General features: G+C 36.8%; 1 protein-coding gene across 1 annotated transcript in view; it reads right to left on the reverse strand.

The window, feature by feature from the left end:
• Positions 1 to 14,851, reverse strand: part of SHCBP1L (SHC binding and spindle associated 1 like) — a 38,781-nt gene extending 23,930 nt beyond the window's left edge. Inside the window, exons 1-5 of the mRNA XM_063107056.1 lie at positions 14,429 to 14,851; positions 13,473 to 13,622; positions 3,414 to 3,628; positions 2,543 to 2,629; positions 2,252 to 2,470 (exon numbers count right to left, since the gene is read on the reverse strand). Coding sequence (XP_062963126.1) covers positions 2,252 to 2,470; positions 2,543 to 2,629; positions 3,414 to 3,628; positions 13,473 to 13,622; positions 14,429 to 14,836 — 1,079 coding nt within the window. The 5' untranslated portion in view covers positions 14,837 to 14,851. The remainder of the gene's footprint in view (positions 1 to 2,251; positions 2,471 to 2,542; positions 2,630 to 3,413; positions 3,629 to 13,472; positions 13,623 to 14,428) is intronic.
• Positions 14,852 to 17,239: the final 2,388 nt, after the last annotated feature.

A 17,239-nucleotide genomic window follows, 5' to 3' on the forward strand; every position in this document is an offset into this window, starting at 1 on the left:
CAGTCTATGGCTTTAGTGGATTTTGTTCCAGGTAAGCAGATCTTGGCTGTGACTTTCTGATTTCATCTGTCTCTCCAGATTTCAGGGTGACAATTTGAAACTATGACCTCAGTTCTCTTATGGGTCCAATAAAGTCATTTTCAGTTTGTTCAGCTTTTTTCTTGTTGTAAGGATGTGAGTGATGCCTCACAAGCTCTTTACAAGTCAGAGCTGAATCCAGAACTATTTGGTTCCTTTTAAAGTTTTCATTTCTCTATTGAGATTCCCTATATGTTTTTTCATTAAGACCATATTCTCCTTTAATTCTTTGAACATATTTATAATATTATATATTTATAATATGTTCAAAGAACTTGGAGTTTTTGTTCAATGAATCCAATATCTGGGCCCATCCAGAGTTAGTTTCTATTAACTCTCTTTTTTCCAGGGTATGGATCTAATGTTCTGATTTCTTTGCATGTCTATTAATTTTTAGTTGAAAATTAGAGATTTGGGGCAATACATTATAGCAGTCTGGACTGTGTTATGTTCTCCTGAAGATTGTTAGATTTGTATTCTAGCAGAAGTTTAACCTGCCTGGTCTCAAACTACAAACTATTTCTCTATGGTGTGCAGCAGCTGACATATCTGCTCAGTTCTCTGATTCCTTCCCCTCTCTCCCTCCTCCCAATGTTTAGTAGTCAGCCAAAGATCTGAGTAAAGTTTATTCTCAAATTTTGGACCTCACCCTTTTTGCATCTCTTCTACTTTCAGGATATCACCCCTAAATTTTCAGCCATTCTTCCAGTCCTGAACTCTGCTCTGAGTCACCTTGAAACAGTATCTTTTGCTGCCAGAGCTATGAGAATTGGAGGTCACCCTTAAACCAAAAATCCACAAGTTCCCATTTCCTATCCATTCCAAGATTAAATCAATTTCCTATCCATTCCAAGAATAAATCAATTTCAAGGATAAACTTTTCTGGTTTCTGCCTGCTTCTGGTCGCTTTATAGTGCTTTCAAAGAGTTGGATATGTTTAATATATTTTGTCCAGATTTTATAGTTATTATCTGGTGGAAGAGTTTGACCAATCAACTCATTCCACTATTCCTGAAACTCAACTCTCTGTGATTATAGCTTTGAAGATGAGAGAACTCTGTGTTGTTCCATGCCATTAGAATCTAAAGTCTAGCAATAATAACTTGCATTCAAATTCAACTTGTTGAATCTATTGATTTCTAGACAAGTGGATTTTTGAAACGGTTTCCCAAAGTAATCTCAAAGTTTACTACTGGAATCCCAATAACAATAAAACATCAAAAATGGTCACTAGGGGCCAGATCGTGGCTCACTTGGGAGAGTGTAGTGCTGATAACACCAAAGCCATGGGTTTGGATCCCTATATAGGGATGGCCAGTTAGCTCACTTCAGAGAGAGTGGTGCTGACAACACCAAGTCAAGGGTTAAGATCCCCTTACCAGTCATCTTTAATAAAAAAAAAAAAAAGGTCACTAGAATGGGATTCTTAGTAATAAAAAAAAATACAAAAAGAAAAGATTTATGCTAATAGTTAATTGTTAGACAAGTAAAAAGTGGCTTAGAATTCCTAAGGACAAAGAATAAGTAAAGGTGGAACACAAGAGAAGGGGTTAGACAATCTAGTAGGAAATAATCAGAAATCCTTTGGCTCCATTCAAGATTTTCCATCAATTTTGAGACAGTGAGCAAGAATTCTTTTTCCCCACATATAAAACAAAGACACAAACATATACTTTCTTCACTTCACTGCACATGGAAAATATTTTAATACATTTTTCAAGTATTCTGGAGAATGATGCTGGTTGAATCTACATTATTTTATTTATCATCAAAAACAAATTATCGATCTATGTTGGTTAGAGAAGCTGAAATTATGAGGCAGCCAAATTAGTCAACTTTCTCATATTTACTTCACTTATTATATGTAGAGGAGGTCTACCTCCTCCTTTCTCAATGCTTTGGCCAAAATCAAAAAGGTAAAGATGAAAGATAAGGAAAGGATTGGATTTATGAGGGGCTTTTTTTGTCAAAAAAACAATAATTTCAGTGAATTCAGCTAATATAAAGATAATTTTTCAATACTGGTAGTTTTACCTTGTGCCTACTTCATAAATTAGACATCTAATTTTATAACCTATTTTAATCAGGGCAACATATATGTCAAATTAAGCAATATAATAAAAGAATGACCATGTAATCTTTTGTTTCTATTTAAAATAAAGCAAATTATTACCGGAGGCGTAAATCTTCCCACATTTTCAATAATCCACAGAGCATTACTATCTCATAGTATTTTTTCCAGCATTCAACAGCCTCTGCTGCAGTTGGATCTTCTTTAATATTGCTCTGATATTCAATGAGCTCGACACGCTTGTTTTTATATTTCTCCAAAGTTTTTTTAAAACGTTGTGCAATAGGACCAGGTATTGTTCCATCCTGTATATCACACCACCTGAAAAGTATCAATATATTTGCAGTGTTTACCTTTTATAATGTGCTGAATAATTTTCTAAACTATACTTACAAATTAATTCTTTCTTCAATAAGAGCAGTATAATTCTCACAACTTTCTTCATCATCCCAGTCTCTCCAAAGAAATTCATAAAAAAACCTAAGATAAACCAAATTAAGATGATACTAATCAAAAGCAGACATTACTATGTTTAGAATTTTAAAAATATTCTGGTGTCAGAATTCTCTACATGAATCTCAATTCTTAAGGAAAATATTTTTAAATGAACTTTCAATGAACTAACAATAAAAAATAAAACTTTAAAATTAGATGATCTAGATTCTATTTTAGGTAACTGCAGATAAGCAGATAAAGTTCTGGAAGTGGGATTATAAAATTCAGGTTCTAAATTTCATGTATTTTGGCTATAATTTTGTTCAACAAAGAATAAGTCAGATATAACCAAATTGGCATTGGGGTGTAGCATTAGAAAAACAAAAACATGCCAAAAAATATTCTGTATTTTGTTTATGGACAGCTTTCCTCAAACTGTATCAATTTATAAGAAGCAATCAAAATGTGAATGATGACATCTAGTATTTGTAATGACCTCAAATGCTGAATAAAATTTAATATATTGAAGATGCTTAAATATGAACAGAAGCTAATGTTACTTATTTCTAGAACTCTTTTTAATTCAATTTTTGTAAAATGCAATGTCAAAAAATGGCAAACTTTTCATTACCCACAAATAATACTTGTGCAAGGAAATGTTTTAATTAAAAGAGTTACAAATACAATAAGTTAGTTAAAAATGGACAAATTTAATCCAGTAGTGAGTAAAATTAAATAAATAAATATTTATAAAGTGTTTATATGAGCAGAAGTTACACATTAACTTTTGAATATAATTTTAACTTTCAGAAATAAAATGCCCTAATACCTTACAACTTCTAAGGCCAGAGCAATATCACGTATATCAGTATGTTGTCCTTCAACAGGATACACTTCCAAGAGAGGCACACTGTGCTCCAGTTCCTCCAAAATCTCATCAACCAAATCCCTTGGAATATTTGCAATGTTAGAAGAAAAGGGCTCAGCAACAGAAACAGTAACTTTGAAACAAGATGATGAGTTTTGGCGTGGTTTACAAGTTACCTAAGATAAATATTATAAGATATATAATTATAAATGTAAGTAAACCACAAGGATTTCTTTCTTATATGACTAACTACAAAGTTTCTTCTTTCAAATTTTTTGTGATCTCTGACAAGCAACATATATAATAATTATAGATTAATATTAAATAAAATGTGAAGTTTTTCAAATCCTACTTCTTAAACACATTAGTTTTCAAGTTTCACAGAAGGAACTACAATATCTCCTACATTATTTATTTCTAAGTTTGAGTTGCCAGACTTTTGCATTTCATAGAACAATACATTTTAAAAAAATTTTGGATTAATTTTGCCACAAAAGTTTGTTAAAAAAAAAAGTGCTACCTTTATCGTATCATTTGTAAAAGGCTATTCAAATAGCAGAAAGAGTAGAAAGCACATAAAGAATAAAGTCCTTAAATTGAATAGATTTAGCTTCATAAACAACATGCTATATTTGTGCATCTTATCTCACCACAATATAGTGATACCTGCAAGTCTTGTCTGAAAATCAGTGCTTGAGAACCCGAGTCATAGTACTCACTATTTTTAAAATGTAACAAATTACATTAACACAAAATTTAAAATATTAGCACAAAATTAAATATTAATACAAACACTTCCAAAATTGATTTTGAAAAATGCCAAGTACATGTTAAATAAAATGCTTTATTATTAGGTAGTTAGGTAAAAAAACATATTTTAAATATTAACAAGTGTTATAATATATATGACAACAATCACTCAAATATATAAAATACCTTCAAATTACTAGCCAAACTTTAAAATACAAATTTTATAGTCAATTTAATATAAATTCTATTCCTCAAAGCATTTATGGGACAGAAAAAACTAGAAAAATAGAATAACAAAACTGGGTATTTGAAAATAATGATCTGCTACACCTATTTGTGACAGACAAAAATATATTTCCAAGAAGTAATTATAAAATTTGATATTGAGCCTTTTATTTTAATATTTCAGTTTAAATTTTTAATCTTTATTATACATGCATATGGTTTTAGAATCAGATAGCTATACCAGGTTTGTTACAAAAAATAGAATTCCTTGATAGTCTTCTACCACTAATTCCTGATCCTCAGAGGCAACCATTTTTAATTCTTTTAGCTGACTATTTCAACATTTACACCTTTATCTTTAAATAATATGCTTATATCATTACTTGTAGTTTTGTTTTGTTTCAGTTTTTGGCATTATATAATGTCTTCCCGCTCTGAAAGATAAGAATTTAGTTGTCTCTTTCATTTTCCCCCATCTCCATTACATAAACCCACCAACATGGTTATATCTTAGTATTCACCCTTTACCTTAATATGTTTGAAAATATCATTCACAGGTGAGCCATCTAGTATAAGCTCATTAATTTTCTTTTCCTGCAAAAATTTTTTGTTTTCCCAGGAGTCAGTCATTGTATCACTTTTCATTTGCTCAATTTTCTATGTGCCTTTCATTAATTTAACCTAAATTCCTTAAGTTTTGAAAATCTCCTTTCAGTATGTTCAAATAGAACAGATTGCATTTGAAATGAAATACTGGTTTCATTTTTCTTGAAGCACTCTTTTTCATAGTTTTCTGTCAAGTTCCAATTTGAACTGACTCTCTGGGCCTGCTAAGTATAGGCATCTCTTTGTTATCTCTTTGGCATCATCCTGGGAATTCCCTTTACTTTCCTCTTATGTTTGCTTCTCTGCATTTTGAATCTGTCTTCACATTTCTTGATTTGTTCCTCTGACTAAAGATGACATCCACTTACTTCCTGAAAAAGGGTGCATTAAACCTAACTTTTGAGACCTTATGTATTTGAAAATGTCTTCTTTCTACTCTTAACTTACAATGTGACTGGGTATAGAATTCTGGGGTAGGATATCACTTTCCCTGAAATTTTCAAAACTATTTTTTCTTTCTTTCTTTCTTTTTTTTTTTTAAAGATGACTGGTAAGGGGATCTTAACCCTTGACCTGGTGTTGTCAGCACCATGCTCTCCAAAGTGAGCCAAGGGCTGGCCCTCAAAAATATATTTTCATAGGATTTTAAAATTAAGAATTGCTGTTGAGAAGTCCAGGGCCATTCTTTATATTAGCCTAATTTTTTTTCTCTCTGGAATCCTGCTGAACCTTCTCTTTGGCCCCAGTATTTCCAAATTTCACTATGTACTGGACACTAAGTGGGCCCTTTCAATCTAGAAATTCATGTCCTTTGGTTCTTGGAAACTTTCACAATTTGACAATGTAGTAGATTGAATTATGTCCCCCCAAAACTCACTGGAACTTGAATTGTGTCCCCCAAGTTTTATGTATTAGAAACTTAGCCCCTACTGTGACTGTTAAGATGGTGGGAAATCTTATTATGGTAATTGGAAGGTGGAGCCTTGAAGAGGTGATTAGATTGTAGGACCATGCAGTAGTGAATGGATTAAAAATGGTGGTGAGGGGTGTGGTTCTGAGGGCTTTAAAAGAAGAGAGTAAATCTCTCTTGCTCTCTCTCTGCTTCTACCATCTTGCAATGTGAGAACCCTGGGTCACTGTCACCACCACCAGTTGGACTTTGGACTTCCCAGCCTCAGAAACTGTAAGCAATAAATGTTTTTCTTTATAAATCACCCAGTTTCAGGTATTTTGTTATAAGCAAGAAAAACAGACTAATAAAGAAAATTGGTACCCGACAGGTGGGGTGTTGCTTGTAAGGAGTACTTGAAAATGTGGAAGTGGCTTTAGAACTGGGTGTTGAGGAGAGACTGGAGGAATTTGGAGGAACAAGCTAGAAAAAGCCTAGATGCTGGTGAAAGTTTAGAAGACAAGAAAACCAGGGAAAGTTTTAAAGACCGGTTAAATGGTGGTGAACAGAATGCTTATGGAAATATGGACTGTAAAGACCCTTCTAAGGAAGTCTCAGATAGAAATAAGAAGGAGTTTATCAGAAACTGAGGCAACACCCTTCCTGTGAACTGGCAAGGAATTTGGCTGCATTGTGTCCATGCCCTAGGACTTTGTGGAAATTGGAACTTAAGAGTTGTGAACCAGAATATTTGGCAGAAGAAATTTCTAAGCAGCAAAGCATTAAGGAAGGTGCATGGCTGCTTGTAACAGCCTATGCTGAGTTCAGGCAGAAAAGCCATGTGGTAAAGCCAGAATTTAAAAGGGAAGCAGAGTGTAAAGATTTGGAAGATTTGCAGCCTGGCCATGTGGTGGAGAAGCAGAGAGCATTTTCAGAAAGAAAACTCAATTCTAGAAGGAAATTAAGGAAAACTTAATACTAAGAAGATTAACTCAAAACAACAGGATTATCAAGAGAAGGAGAAAAAGGCCATGAAGGCATTGCAGAAGGCTCCAGGGCCAACTCTTCCATTTCTGGCCCAAAGACCTAGAGAGACAGAATGGTCTTGGCAAACAGGCCCGAGGCATCCTCCACGGGTTCACTGCTCAGGGCTACCTTGGGAAGCTGCTTCCAGCACCACCACCCCAGCTGCTTTGGCTAAATTGGGCCCAGTTGTGGCTGGACCCACAGCTTTGGAAAACACAAGCCAGAAGTCTTGGCAGCATCCATATAGTGTTAGGTCTGTAGGCTCACAGAATGCCGGAGCTGGGAAGGCTTGGGAACCTCTACCATGATTTCAAAAGATCTATAGAATAGCCTGGGGACCCAGGAAGAGATCTCTCACAGGGGCAGATTCACCACATAGAACCTTCACTAGGGCAACGATGAGTGAAAGTGTGAGGTCAGAGTTGCAGCAGAGAAACCCCATCAGCACCATGCCTAGTGGAGTTGTGAGAGCGTGACCACCATGGATACCCCAAACCTGTGGAACTACCAAAGTGGAACAACAGTCTGGGAGAGCTGAAGTGTGGCCTATGATCAGGAAAGCCATAGGAGCAGAACTGCCCAAGAACTTGGGGATCTGACCCCACACCAGCGTGCAGAGGAGTCGAACATGGAGTCAAAGTACCTGATTCACCAGCTTTGAGATTTGAGACTAATACAGACAATTTATTTCTTCTGTTGTTCTCCCTGCCGACTCCTTCCCCTCCTTCACCTCTCTTCCTCCACCCCCACCCCCACCAGCCTCCAGAACACCTATTTGGATGTTGGACAAGATCCTCTAATTCCTCTTTCTTTCCAGTCCCTTAGCACTGCTTCATGGGAGATTTACTCAACTTTATCTTTCAATTTAGTTTTCAACTTTATCCTTCTATTTAGTTTTTCATTCCTGCTATCATATTTTTAATTTCCAAAAGCTCTGTTTCTTTCTTGGAATGTTCCTGTCATATAGGTTCCAGTTCTTGTTTCATGGATGTTTTATCTCATCTTTTCTTTCTGAAACTATTAAATTTAAAAAATATATATGTGTATATGTTTTTCTCCCTATCAACTCTGTTTCTTCCAAATGTCTTCTTTTATGCTGGTTTTGACCACTGTTTTTTTTTTTTTTAAGATGACCAGTAAGGGGATCTTAACCCTTGACTTGGTGTTGTCAGCACTATGCTCTCCCAAGTGAGCCAACCGGCCATCCCTATATGGGGATCTGAACCCATGGCCTTGGTGTTATCGGCACCACACTCTCCCGAGTGAGCCACAGACCAACCTCCTAGACCACTATTTTGATATTAGTGTTTCCTCAAATATCTGGTGACTCAAACAGTCTGCTCATATTTATGAGTGGAGCACTAAAAAGGTGACTGGAAGATCTGTGTATATGGGTGAAACAAATCCACAATGGGCTTTACTAAGGGATGATCTGCCTAGGCTCTGTCCATGGGAACTCCAGTATCTTTAGGTCTTTTGATCTGATTATACAAAAATCTTCCAAATCTCTTGCCTGGAGGTATATGCTTTAGCTTCCAGTGTTCTAGAAGAATCAGGACAGAAAATAGAGGATCCCAGCATTCAGTATCAGTAAAGTCTCACTTAATTCTCTTCTTCTCAGTGGGATACTCCCAACCCTTACCCATGCTTCTCAAGTTAGCTTCTTAAACCTGTAGATTTATGTCTTTTGCCAAATTTAGGAAATTTTTAGCCATTATTTCTCTGAATATTTTTTCATGTTCACCTCTTTCTTCTTTCCTCCAGGGATCCTGAAGACATGAATGTTAGATCTTTTGTTACAGTCCAATGTATCACCGAGGCCCTATTTTCTTTCTGGTGTTCTTCAAGTTCACTAATTGTTTCCTCTTTCTTCATTCTGGTTTTTTCTTTTTCTTTTTTGGCCTACACCTATTGGTGTTTCCAGGTTTACATAATATAGAAAACTAAACACAATGAAAAATGACATTATTAGCTGTAGGAAATTTTTTTTAAATGTCCAGGAAATGAAAATTAATCATAGTTTATCCATCTATGAAGTCTTTACATATTCATAATAAGGTAAACTATGAGTATCTGATCAAATCAAAATTCCTATATAAGTATTTTGGGAGGAAGGAAACATGTGGAAAACATGGGTATGAGGTAGAACAGGGAATGGTAGTAGTGATGGTGTATATAAAAGAGCTAAACCCCCATTTTAGTGGGAGCATACATGTAAAATTTAAAATAGAGAAATCAAGATGTAGTAATACAAGCTTATTACTTGGAGACAGGGAATTAATACTATTATAATGAATTAAACTGGTTGAAATTGGCTGCACCTGGAAAATATAAGAAATGGCAGCAGGGGGTGGATAGGGTTTGGGTGACTGCAGCTTTTCATAACAAAAGTTGTAACTCTATTTGACTCTGTAAAGTATGTGCATGTTTTTTTTTTGTTTGTTTTTGTTTTTGTCTTTTTGTGACCGGCTGCACCGTGCTCAGCCAGTGAGCACACCACCGGCCATCCTTATGTAGGATCCGAACCCATGGTGGGAGCACTGCTGCGCTCCCAGCGCCGCACTCTCCCAAGTGCGCCATGGGGTCGGCCCACTATGTGCATGTTTTACTTTGCTAAAACTCAGAAAACAATTTAATAACAAATAGGTAGATAAAAGGTAAGAAAATTGAGACATTTAATATATTTGGGGGGCCTTTACAAATGAAATAAAGGAGAAAGACAAGGTAGCTGGAGGGAAGATAAGAGTTCCAAGCAGTTTAAAATGTGCATTTAAAGGCCTCTCAGAAAGTTCAGAAAGTAAGTTATAAATCAAGACAAAACAGGTAGCTAGAACAGGCTCTAAAACAAATAAGTCTACTACTGAAGTTAGGGTGATAGAAATAACCATTGTGGAAATAATCATAATGCAAGATGCAAATTTTTTTTTTTTTTTTTTTTTAAAGATGATTGATAAGGGGACCTTAACCCTTGACTTGGTGTTGTCAGCACCACGCTCTCTGAAGTGAGCTAACCGGCCATCCCTGTATAGGGATCCGAACCCGTGGCCTTGGTGTTATCAGCACCACACTCTCCCAAGTGAGACACGGGCTGGCCCTGCAAGATGTAAATGTTTGAGAGCAGCTCAAAGTGATTAGTTTCCCTCTTTAAAACTATGATACATTCAAATCAGGAAAATGGGCCAGTTTCCAAAATCCAGTAAAAGTTCCCTTAAGCCTCTTCAAATCAAATATTCTCTAAGCCTGATCAAGGAATATAAATAAAGTTTTAAAGCATGTTGACAAAAAAATTGGAGATTGGGAAATAGGTACCTACAAAAAAACTTATTGATAGTGACTAGTATATGCTGTTTGCACAAAATTTTAATATCAACCATAATCCTATCACCAGAGATAAAACCACTGTTAACCTTTTGCTTCTTATCTTCCAGCTTCATTCTTATGTATTTACCTAATTTACATAATTGGATCACACTATCTAGTTTTGTCTTCCATTTCATTTTACATTAAACAATGAGCACTTTTCTAAGTCATTAATAGTTTTTTTGTTAATGTAAGTTTTATGACACATTAATATTCTCTTTTTAAATTTTTTACTTTATTTATTTATTCATTTATTTATTTGGTGGCTGGCCAGTACAGGAATCAAATACTGAACCTTGGTGTTATCAGCACCATGCCCTAACACCAAATGAGCTAACTGGCCAGCCCCAGACTACGCAATATTCCATTTTGTGGATAGGTCATCGTTTATTTGACCAGCATCCTATTATTAAACTTTTGTGGTATTCCCAATTTTCTAATTTTGTAAATATCACTGTGATCACCATAATACATAAATCTTTTTCTGCCTTTCTAATTTCCATAGAATAAATTTCCAGAAATTAAGTAAATTATTTTAAAGTTCTTGATTTATTTTGCCAAACTGCTTTCTACAGAGGTTATAAAAAACAGTTTCCTTAATTTCTGGACCACTTTGTAACCAAAATTAAGTATATGCTAGATTTCCTTCCAATCAAATATTATGTTTCCAAGTTTTTTGTTTGTTTCTTGTTGTATGAATCTGTGGTAGAGAGAATAATGGCCTCCAAAGATGTCTGTGTCCTAATCCTTGGAACCTGTGAATATGTTACTTTACATGGCACAAGGGACTTGGCAAATGTGATTACACTTAAAAACACTGAGAATTCAGAAGTTATACTTGATTACCCAGTTGGGCCCATTCTAATCACATGAGTCCTTTAAAAGGGAACTACCTTTACAGCCTGCAGAGAACCAGAGAAATGCACTGTGAAGAGATGGAGGAAGGGGCCAGAAGCCACAGAATACAGACAGCTTCTAGAGGCTATAAAAGGAAAGGAAATGATTCTCCCCTAGAGCCTCCATAAAGGTATGCAGCATTGCCTATACTTGATTTTAGCCCAGTTAGGCCTGTGTTAGACTTCTGACCTATAGAGTCATAAGATTATAAATTGGTATTGTTCGTACTGTCAGGTCTCTGGTAATTTGTTATGGCAGCAATAGAAAACTAATACAGCATCTGAAAAAAAGAGATTCCGGTCCACAGGGATAAATTATTGTGACTTCAGAACAAAGAGCATTATATAGTGTTTTAGATTATTTTCTGTTGCTTATAACAGAGTACCTGAAATGGGGTAATTTATAAAGAAACAAAATTTATTTCTTACAGTTCTGGAGGCTAGGAAGTCCAAGGTTGAAGGGCTGCATCTGGTGAGGGAGGACTCTCCACAGAGTCCCAAGGCAATGCAGGGAATCACATGGCAAGGTGACTGAGTGTGCTAGCCCTGGTCACTCCTCCTCTTCTTATAAAGCCATCAGTCCACTCCATGATAACCCATTAACTCATTAATCCATTAATCCATGAATAGATTAATCCATTCATGAGGGCAGAGCCCTAATGACCCAATCACCTTTTAAATGCCCCACCTCTCAATACTGCCACTTTGGGGATTAAGTTTCAACATAAGTTCTGGAGAAGACAAACATTCAAACCATAGCATATAGCATCATTGATACTTCAGTGCAAGTGAGACTAAAGAAGCACAGAAAGACAAAACAAAGTTTGTATTCTGCAGCACTATCTTAAGAGGTCCGAAGAGCTATTCTCACTTGATTTACTGCCACATTATTAAAAGAATTAGAATCTGACAATACAGTATTCTGCTTTTTTTTTCTGTTCTCTCTTTTCATCCTACCTTTCTAATGTTTAAAGGACATTAGCAGCCTCTAGAGCATTCTAAAGTAATCTAATCATTTGTAATTTTGCTTGTTACTTTTTGGAATAAGGCAGAGAAAAATTAAATAATCAATGCGTTGCATGTAAAATCTTAGAATTTGACAGAACACTTAGAAAACCTAATCCAGTGCATTTCCACAGAACTTTAGAGATCTTGAAAAGTTTAATGGAGTATCAGGACAATAATAAGGTGTTAAGAGAGAAGCCAAGCAATTGCTAGGATACCATCCCTTATTTCAATCAGAAATAATTTGCTTTAGTGTGCTATATATGCTAGGCTTCCCCATAAGACTTGAGTCAAACATACAGCTAAAAAAAAAAGTTAAAGCCAGTGATACACAGTCCACCTCCTTTTATTTTAACCAGATGAAAAAAGTCCAAAGAAGTTATAAAAGATCCAGGCAAAAGCTACTGAAAGTCTAAAGATGAGCAAATCCCCAAAAAACATTAAAAATAGAGTATTATAAAAAATTAACTAATCCCAAACTCTTTTATATTCCTTTGTAATCTCTGAGGCTGAAAATATGTCATTCTTTGTAAACTGCCACTAACTTACTTTTCATAGAACACTTATTTAATTGTTTCCAGGTAGTGTTTAAAATAATGAGTTTCAAACACAAGTTTTTCTCGTGACCAAATCTACAGATTTAAAATATCTATCTGGGGCAGGGATAGCATTTATGAATATAAATACTAATTTCTGTACGAGGATAATTAATCTTTAAGGGAATCAAATTTGTAACATTAACTATGCCACAATGTTTAGCCTACAGACCTAAAAAGGAAAATCTTATCAGATGAAGACTTGGAAGTTGAAAAGTACTGAAAGGGTACTTTTCAAAGGAAAAAAATCTCAAATTTTACCAACAGTTTTCTCATCCATTTCTTTTTCTTTCCTCATCTGAACTAACTAAACCTCATAATTCAGATAAACCAAGATTAAAGGAAAATGACGGAAAAAATTTTATTAAAGCCTAAATTAATTTTTCAAGAAATACACTTTTGTTTTTTTATATTTGAATAATTGAAATGAGGCTAATATAGTCTAATACCACTAGATTCTACTTAATGATAACTGTTGACAGGTAAATGGGTGTTAATATTCCCCCTACCTTCTTTTTACACTTTTGCTTAGAAACTTAAAATAGAAGTAAACTTTTGTCAACCCTTGTATAAGTATCAAAGCTCCGAATTAATAAGATCATATTTCAGTTGTAAAAAGAACTATAATTTCACTCAAAAGAATAAAGATCAAGTAAGATTTATTTACCTCAACCAGTATACCAACAAAAGGAATAGAATCTTCTTCATATTTCACGAAGAATAACTCAGGATCAGTCTTCCAGACTCCAAGCCATTTGTCTTTCAACTTTAATTTTTCTGACAGATATATACTCATAGCCTCATCAGCATCTTCTGCCTAACAAAATAAAAATATATAAATATGTATAAATATGTGAAACTATAGATTTATTTGTAACTAAATACTTTTACTGACTTCTATTTTAAAATGGAACAAATACTGCCTTAAATAAAGGTTTTTCATAAAACCTGAAAATTATATATTTTAACCAAAACTATACTTAATGGAAAACCCCATAAAATTAAAAAATTAAAAGAGATCCATTCACTCAGAGTAATTCAGTGACGAGACATCTACTTATTATTTATGTCTTCAAATTATTTGTTTTATTAATCCACTCAGCAGAAGGAATTTAATTATACATATTAAAAACATAGTAATTATTATGTTTAAAAACAGTAATTTTTTCTGAACTTTAAAGATGTAATGGCCTACTTAAAACATATTTGGTATATAAAAAATTAAAATAACACTCTGTTCTATAAAATGCATGAGCGTATTAAGCATTCAATAAATATTTGCCCATTTGACTTTTTTTTTTTTTTTTTTTTTTTTTAAAGATGACCGGTAAGGGGATCTTAACCTTTGACTTGGTCTTGTCAGCACCACGCTCTCCCACGTGAGCCACAGGCCGGCCCAGGGCTGTCCCCTTAACACAATACTTTCTATTTGACAGAAAATCTAAAATCTTAACTCCTGTAGGACAGGGCCTGGGTACCTCCTTATAAGATGGAAACTCTACAAAGGTTGAATTAATTTAATTTTTTGAAACGCGGGTTTTCTTTGTGCCCTTTGTACGCCCATCACCCGAAGAGGCAGATCCCAGTTCCCTTCTCCTCCAGGCCCTGCGCTATTGCCCTCACCTTACAGCCCTGCAGCACCTCGTCGCAATACAGCGCCACCTTCTGGTCCCGCCACATCCCCGTCATAGGGGACACGCAGACTGGGGGCAGGGGCTGCGCCTCCTCCTCATCTTCCCCAGGCACCGAGAAAAGGGGCGCCGCTTCCTCCTCCTCGGCCGCCTCTCCCGGGCCCTCGGCCTGAGACCCGGGCAGCAGCTGGAGCCGCCGCCGGGCCGCCTCCCGACCCGCTTTCCCCTTCACCGGCCGAGCGGAGGCCACCACGGACCGCACCCGGGACGCGGTGCTCGTCAGGGAGGCCGCCGCCGTCGCGTTCCCGGGGGACGTGGAGACAGCCTTCCCGCCTCGCCTGCCCGGGCTGATGGTGCGGACCGAGTCCTCAGGCACCGCAGCCCTGGGCCCCGACGCCATTGCCTCGCCGCCCCGAGGGCCAGCCGCAGCCGTTAGCCACTTTTCCCGCCCTGAGCCGCGCTGGCCAATGGGCGCGCTGCGCCCTCAGTGTCCGCAACGAGCCAGCGCGGGGGCTCGAGGGTCCCGTGGAGGGGGGGATGCCGGGGGCGGGGCTTGAGGGGGGGTCTGGGTGCTGGGGGCGCGGTTCGGAACTGGGTGGGACCGGGCGGGGCGCCCGGGCTCCGGGCAGGTGTGGGGACAGGGTGGAGAGTGTCGGCGAGCGGCTCAGGGAGGTGCCCACACCAAGGGGTGCGAGCCGAGCCCCACGGCGCTCGCTCTAAGGCCACTGCTCTCTCCTGAGAACCACTGCACGACGGAATTCTCTCTCTAAGTGGGTAATTCTTTAGGGTCCTCATACGTTTCAGGGTGATAGTGATTCACACCCCGCGTCATCAGGACCTAACAAATGCCCCACCTCCCACTCCTCACACGTGTATCTGCACAAACAACCTTCACACTGGGAGGCGATAGTAACGGGAACCTTTTAGTTATTAATGGAGAAAACCCTGGTGACAAATCCAGCGACCTAGATTCCCCCCCCCCCATTCACAAGGTTCCTAAAATAAAATTTCCTTTACATTTAAACAGGATGATCACTTTTTGCCAACATGTGGTAATATCAAGGACACATTAGTCTGTTTTCTTGTCCCTGTTGTGCTGCTCAAAACTGTCACATAGAAGATCATATTATGTAACTATTAAACTGGACACATTTCCAGCTGGGAGTAACGTGTGCAGACTATCAACATTTTCACAGTAAAAGTCTGCTCAAGACAACACATTTTAGAGAACAACAGAAACCACTCATTTCTGGTATTTCACTATCCAGTATGAGTTAAGCCAATTGGAATAACGTTTGTTTACAGCCTCGCTGTGAAATATTGCAGCGGGGCTGACAGATCCCAAGGAGGAGAACAGCACTGGGAGAACACCTGCTTTCCTTCACACTCATCTGGAAGGACACTGTGTTAAATTCCGAGTTTATTGTGAGGAAAATATTAGTATTAATATCATGTTACTGTAGTTCAGGGAATAATTACAACATGCATCATGTTTTGACTATTCGTAGTTAATACCTTTTGTCAGGAGTCCTGGCCTTTGTTTAAGAGGACACCTAACTATCACAGATTTCACTCACCAAAACTAAAATCTCTTTTTCTAATGTTTCTTCAAAAACAGTTTGTTTTTAACAAATTATTAGTTTTTTAATTCTCAGGTTCAGAATAATAAAGACTGCCTGTCCTGGTCCAAAGTTCAAAACGACAACAGTCCCCTGTCCGCCAAGAAGCAGACAAGTATTTGTTATGAACCTGCTATGTGCCAGTCAATGCATAGACGTCAAATTATAAAGATAAAAGATGCCTTCATAATCCTAGCAAATTGTGCAGATGGGTCAGTAGATGGTTGTGTTTGGTAAGGACCATGATTGTGTGTGTGTGTGTGTGTGTGTGTGTGTGTGTGTGTGTATTTTAACCCATATTGTGAAAGAAAGGGAACTTTTTTCCCAAAAGAAGTGATACTTAAGCTAAGTCTTTTTAAAAATAATCTTTATTGCTTTTTATTAATTTTGAAAGCAATACCTGTACCCTGAGCCAATTTGGGCAATACAAAGAAAGCATAAGAAAGAAGAAAACTCAAATCAGCTGTAATTCCAATACTCACAACAACTATTGTTAGATTTTGGTATACTGACTTTCAATATTTTTTCCTATCGCACTATTGCAAAGTTTAGATCATATAAAGTTTTATATTTTGGTTTCTTACTTTGTATATTGTAAGTATTTTCATATCATTACTAATCATTTAAACACAATTTTCAATAGCTGCATACAATTTCTTTATATGAATGAAATTTGTATAACCTTATATTTTCAGGTGTTCAGGATACATTAATTGTTATTAGATATGCCATTTTGGATATTTTGCATGAGATTTTGCTTATATTTCAGATCTTTCCCCTAGAGGAAAGTGGGATCATTGTGTCATCTCTCACCCCCAGGGTGTCGGAGATGCAAAGGATTACTCAAAGCCCATTTCTTCTGAGCAGTGAGAAGCCCTGGAGGGGTTAATTTCCAGGAACCCTCAAGAGAGAGGCATTCCTCCTTGGAAGATTAACACCGAACTGGGGTTCTTTCTCAGTATTTATTCCCCAGGCCAGAAAGCTAAAGAAAAGGAACATAGGTGGAGTTATGGCTAAGTATAGTTTAACAATAGAAGCTGGTAACATCAGTGAAATAACAAAGTGACATTCCATAATGCAATTAGTAAAAAGTTAAGTCAGTCCACCAACAAAAGCTTGTTCTTATCAAACCCTTTCTTTCCCTAGAGCAATTTCCTTAGCATGTTTACGTAACAATCAAGTAA

The sequence above is a fragment of the Cynocephalus volans genome, chromosome 8 (assembly GCF_027409185.1).
Source record: "Cynocephalus volans isolate mCynVol1 chromosome 8, mCynVol1.pri, whole genome shotgun sequence".
Lineage (NCBI taxonomy): Eukaryota > Metazoa > Chordata > Mammalia > Dermoptera > Cynocephalidae > Cynocephalus > Cynocephalus volans.